The sequence below is a fragment of the Anser cygnoides genome, chromosome 2, assembly GCF_040182565.1.
Source record: "Anser cygnoides isolate HZ-2024a breed goose chromosome 2, Taihu_goose_T2T_genome, whole genome shotgun sequence".
NCBI classification, from domain to species: Eukaryota; Metazoa; Chordata; class Aves; order Anseriformes; family Anatidae; genus Anser; species Anser cygnoides.
Window position 1 is genome coordinate 17,963,653 of NC_089874.1, and position 5,534 is coordinate 17,969,186.

The 5,534-nt window shown below is 43.1% G+C and overlaps 1 protein-coding gene across 14 annotated transcripts in view; it reads left to right on the top strand.

Moving 5' to 3' along the window:
- The window catches only part of ABI1 (abl interactor 1), an 80,173-nt gene extending 76,041 nt beyond the window's left edge, over positions 1-4,132 (top strand). For all 14 annotated transcript variants that reach the window (XM_048048485.2, XM_048048480.2, XM_048048477.2 and 11 more), the window contains 2 exons: positions 1,138-1,323; positions 3,066-4,132. In XM_048048485.2, coding sequence (XP_047904442.1) covers positions 1,138-1,323; positions 3,066-3,241 — 362 coding nt within the window. In that variant the 3' untranslated portion in view covers positions 3,242-4,132. The remainder of the gene's footprint in view (positions 1-1,137; positions 1,324-3,065) is intronic.
- The last annotated feature ends 1,402 nt before the right edge of the window (positions 4,133-5,534 follow it).

Consider the following 5,534-nt stretch of genomic DNA (forward strand, 5'->3'; position numbering starts at 1 on the left):
TTCGGGAGCACGCGCCCAGCCTTTGGAGCACGTGCCCTGCTCCCTCAGTCAAACTTTCTAGAGCAGGGGTTTTCAACCCATGTCTGTGTTCAGTGTGCAGGCTCCCAAATTGCTTGTAATTCCTGTATAAAAAGCCACGTTTAATAACAGTAACTTCTCGATAAGTTCTGGTTTCGTAGTGCTTACACCTAGGCTGATGTGTAGCGGACCGCAGTTGGTGAGCAGTGAGAGGAATGACTTGATGGCTTGCATCTGAGTTCTCTCTCTCTCTCTTTTGCTGCCAGCTGCTGTGAACTGAAAATTAATTTGATGAGCTAATTTGAAGAGTGCTTTGTACCATAATGCCTTTCTCCTTTTTCCCTTTCCCAAAGCAAGTTGTAATTGTGCTGATTGGAGAATCTCAGGGCAGGGATTTGACATTTTAGATTACACACTTCATTCCTTGAGCACTTTTCCCCCCAGAACAGCAGCTGCCTGTTGTAGTTTTCCATCTGTTAGATGAATCCTGGATGTGCACAAGCTAGTCTGGAAGATAAGGATCTGTTCAAAGCTCTCCTTCTGCAGAAGGATTACTTGGCTTTCTCTTACCTGGTTAGATCTCAAACTCTGGTCTCTTCCCTGTTTTGTGATCTGCACCAGATCTTTTTGCTCCCTTAAGGCTAGCTCTGAGAGAAAAGGAATCCAAGGCAGTAGTGTTTGGAAACAAATGAAAATGTTTGTCTAGGCAAAGGATTTGTTTAAAAATTGAGCTGCTGGTGCAGTCCAGAGGCCTGTTGCTGCCTGGCTCAGAGGGTGCCGCTCGGAGTCCTCCCATAGCTAACTGCTGCCGCTAGCCCTCGGCGCGGGGACGTTGGGGCAGGAAGCTTTCCTCTCTGCTGGTGGTCAGCTTACGCCCTGCAGCATGTGCTTCGACTCTAGTAGCATTTATACCTAGATTTGACCACTAATAACAAACGTAGTTGTATGTCGTAGCTTTTAATACGAAGCCTCTGTTTCTAATCAGTGCATGGGATCATAGTGCATGCTGTGTGTGTCGTCGTCCCCACCCCTTTTATTTACAGTCTTACAGCCTCAGGTTGGTTTGTGCCTGCACGCTGGTTTTGATTAAAAAAAAAAACGATTTCCCAACGTTTCCAGTTGCTGATAGCCCGACTCCTCCCCCCCCACCGCCCCCCGACGAGATGCCGATGTTCGATGACTCTCCTCCTCCTCCGCCCCCACCTCCTGTGGATTACGAGGACGAGGAGGCTGCTGTTGTGCAGTACAGCGATCCCTACGCGGACGGAGATCCTGCCTGGGCACCTAAAAACTATATAGAGAAAGGTAAGAAGTGTGGCAACTCCGTGTTACTGCAGTGCTGGAGGATTAATGGTATCTGAAGAGGATGAAGGACTTAGCTTGGGTCTGGTGAAAACAACCATTTTCCCTGCTAAGTTGGAACTCTAACCATTCTTTCTGTAGTTTGTCAGTGGCTACACCTGATGTGATAAAATATAATCCTTCTTTAGAAGGATTATAAAATACCTTCAAGCATTCTAGAATGAAGGGATTAAAAAAAAAAACAGTTATGAGAAGCAGATGTGAATCGGATGGCTTTTCTTTTTTTTTTTATCTTTGCTGAGCTGCTGGATTGTGTCTGAAGCTACCTCAGGATTGCTGGGCAATCATCTAGAAAGTTGCAGAAATGCCAGGAAGTCTCTGTCCTATCAAACCAGAGAGCTAGCCAGAGCGAGTCAGCGGACGTTTTGCTATAAAATGTAGTGAGGCTTCCATGGGGACTTCCAGTGAGTCTAGATCAGCGGTCTGTCACTATGCTGAGACACAAACTCCTACAGTAGATGCTTCATCCCATGAATAATTGAGGTGCTGATTTCCTGCCTATAGAGCCGTCTGTGTTAGGACAGTGACCAGCTTGTCAACAGCAGTGTCACAAGCTTTCTCAGGACCTGGCTGGTTCTGCAGAGCGTATGAAAGGGGATGTCTGGGATACCTGTCACGGCAGCAGCGACAGAACTCCTCTGCTCCACCTTCCCCGCTGGCTGGGCTCCGTGCAGGGCGTCCTCATGGGGTGAAAATAACTGACACACTGCATTGTTATTTGCTAGGCATTAAGGCATCGGGTTTCTGAGAAGATTTTGTTTCCGAGAAGATTATTTTACCTACATGTGTAGTAGTAGGTTCTTGGGATCTATATAACCGACTGCGTAAATTCCTATTAACTGTTTTAGAGGGTGCGGCTGTGATGTCCACAGTTTGTGTATTTGTGGTGGTATTTTTTAATTCCAGTACTAGAGGTGGTGACATTGCCTTTCCTTAGGGAGATCTTTGCGTTTTTTGATTACACACAGTAAGTGGGAGGTTGGTAAGAGTAGTGTATTTACCAGGCAGGTACCATACAATAGGGGATGTTGCTGTAAATTCACTTGCACCTTTTCCTACAGTAACTTCAACACTTGCACTCATCGCAGCCGTTTAGAAGAAATGCCAAAACTTACCATCGCTTAGAAACTCTGTAGAAAAGGCAGGAAATCATTCACCTCTGTAGAGGGGCCTTAAGCAGCTAAGTTTACAAAATCACACATTGCAGCACTCACTACACAGTTGTAGGGGGCCATTGTGTAAAAAAATTTCCTGTAGGTCCTTTTTTATAGAGTGGTGTTTTTTTTAGGCTTTCCTAATCAAGAGATCCCTATGCAGGGGTCTGTATGCTTTTGAGGTAGTCTGAGCAGAAATTACTGCCACCGTAGTGGACCAGCTATTCCATAGTTCATTTTTTAAGAGTCCATATGCACTGTTCTGCTGTGTCCCAGCCAACTGTACCTCTCCCCACCAAAAGGTTTACTGAGTATTCAGTGCAGTCACCACCCACTTACTGGTAGCCAGTACTGCAAGAAAAGGGAAATTTCACTTTCTGTACTTGATGTCGATCAGGAAAACCCTGTGAATGCGGAATGGAAAGCCCCAGGATGGCAAACTGGTCTTTTCAAAATACAATTGTACTTTAAAAGAATTTCATACTGGTGCTGTTAACGTGATGCTAAACTTTTCCTCTGTTCAATCCACAGTTGTTGCTATATATGACTATACAAAGGACAAAGACGATGAGCTGTCGTTTATGGAGGGTGCAATCATTTATGTGATAAAGAAGAACGATGACGGCTGGTATGAAGGAGTTTGCAATCGAGTAACTGGCTTGTTTCCTGGGAATTATGTCGAATCAATCATGCACTATGCCGATTAAAATCCTTTGCTTTTCAAAGTTGGGTCTTGTATTCAGTCATACCATGATTATTTACAAGGGGTAACTAAAAGATAACAAAATTGTCTTAATATACTTTCAGAAAACGTGCCCATTTCTTCAGGCCATACTGTTTTAATGGTATGATTGAATGTCCATCTCTCTAAGTCTCTGGAGACAGTATGTCTTAACCTGATGGCAATTTGTAAAACAAGCAACTGTCTATAACTGGTTATACTTATTTACTTATGCATTGTTAATTTTATGACCAGCCTAAATATTCTGGGGAAGTAGGGTATAATATTTAATGAACCATGATTCAGATTGTGCCATTACATTTTTCAGTACAGCATGGTAACTAACACTACGTTAGACTAACATATTAAAATCTGGATGAGAAGTTTAATGTTAGTGCTGGTCATATTACTTTTTGTTTAGACTCTTTGCTCATTCTTGAACTATATTTGTTTAAAGCATGCATACAAACTTATGTATTGAAATATACTTTTTTAAAAATCCAAGATGCTTCCAATTGTTGTAATCTTTACCTGGAGTATTCTCACTAAAGTCTATTATAATGAGTTGTTTGGGTCTAAGGTGTCCATGTGAATCAAAAAATGGGTGGTCTTATGTATGTGTAATTTGTACCCAAGTTTTTTTAATAAGTAAATTTACATTATGACTTTTTCCATTCATAAATATATAAGTGAACCAAAGGTCTTGTCCATTACTTTGTTGGTTGGCTTGGCAAAGAAGTTTGGAATGCTAACGTAGCAAAACCATGGCTGTGTTATCCCAGGCAATGTACTAAAAAGCAAATGTTTGTAACATGACTTTATCACTGACAGAGGGCAAATAAATTAGATATGAAACCTGAATTACCCATTATACAAACTCCTAAAAGTTCTTTTCTTCCAAAATAAATTTTAGCAAGGATTCTTGGTTGAATCTAGTTACCAAGATGCAGTAATTCGGACATTATCTGTAACTGACATGTCTCAGTGGAAACTGTATCTGGACTTGGTTTTGTGCCCAGCTGAGCAGAGGGCGAGGCTGCTCTCAAGATGTGACACAGGGGAAACAACCACAACAGGATGTGGCTTCTTTTAACAGGGAATGGAGCACGGCACTTAGCCGTTTGCATTAAGGGCTAACAAGCAGAGGTGGTTAGAGGTGAGACTTCTCTGGTCTACAAATTCTTTGGCTGAAATAACCTGGAAAAGGAATGTGGTAGTACCGGTTAATTACTGCCATAGGAATGTGTCTGGGACTTCAAAGCAGTCTTGTAGGGGGAAGGTACTGAGTATGCTCAGTAAATGAGTGATGGGCGATGATGGAGTTGAAGCTTTGACTGGCTGTTGACGCATTCATTTTGGAGTGAGTTAGAAATACCAAGCCTTTCAGTTTCTTAACTACTGGCAAGTAACAACTGATAACATACCTTTATAGCCTAGAAGACCGTCATAGAGTGGTTTGGGGGTGGAAGGGACCTTAAATATCATCAAACTCCAACCCTCTGCCAGGGGTTGGGACACCTCCCACCAAACCAGGGTGCCCGAAGCCCCATCCAGCCTGGCCTTGAACACCTCCAGGGATGGGGCATCCACAGCTTCTCTGGGCAGCCTATGCCAGAGCCTCACCACCCTCTTAGTGAAGAATTTCTTCCTAATGTCTAATCTAAATCTCCCCTCTTTTAGTTTAAAGCCATTCCCATCACTACACCCTCCCTGACAGAGTCCCTCCCCAGCTTTCCTCTAGGCCCCCTTCAGGTACTGGCAGCTGCTATAAGGTCTCCTTGGGGCCCTCTCTTCTCCAGGCTGAACAACCCCAACTCCCTCAGCCTGTCTTTGTAGGAGAGGTGCTCCAGCCCCTTGATCATCCTCATGGCCCTCCTCTGAACTCATTTGAATACATCCATGTCCTTCTGGTGCTGCGGGCCCCAGAGCTGAACACAGTACTCCAGGTGGGGAGTCTCATGAGATATATATAACCTAATAAAGTCTACATATAATTTGTTATTATAAACCTTTCACATATATAAAATTCCAAGTACTTCCGTAGTTTAACAACCAGGAAAGCATTCAAACCATCTATTTTCACAGATGTTTTTAACAGCTAGCCACATGCATGTTCTATTTATTGTTGTGAATCAACGAAATTTGGAGCAATTTCAGTTTTCATACACTGATTTATATTTATTCTCATTTGTGGCCTTCGTGCATCAACATGTAAACATCTTTCCCAACCCCACAATTAATAGCCCCCCACTAAAACTTGTACAGCACAATTTGTAAGG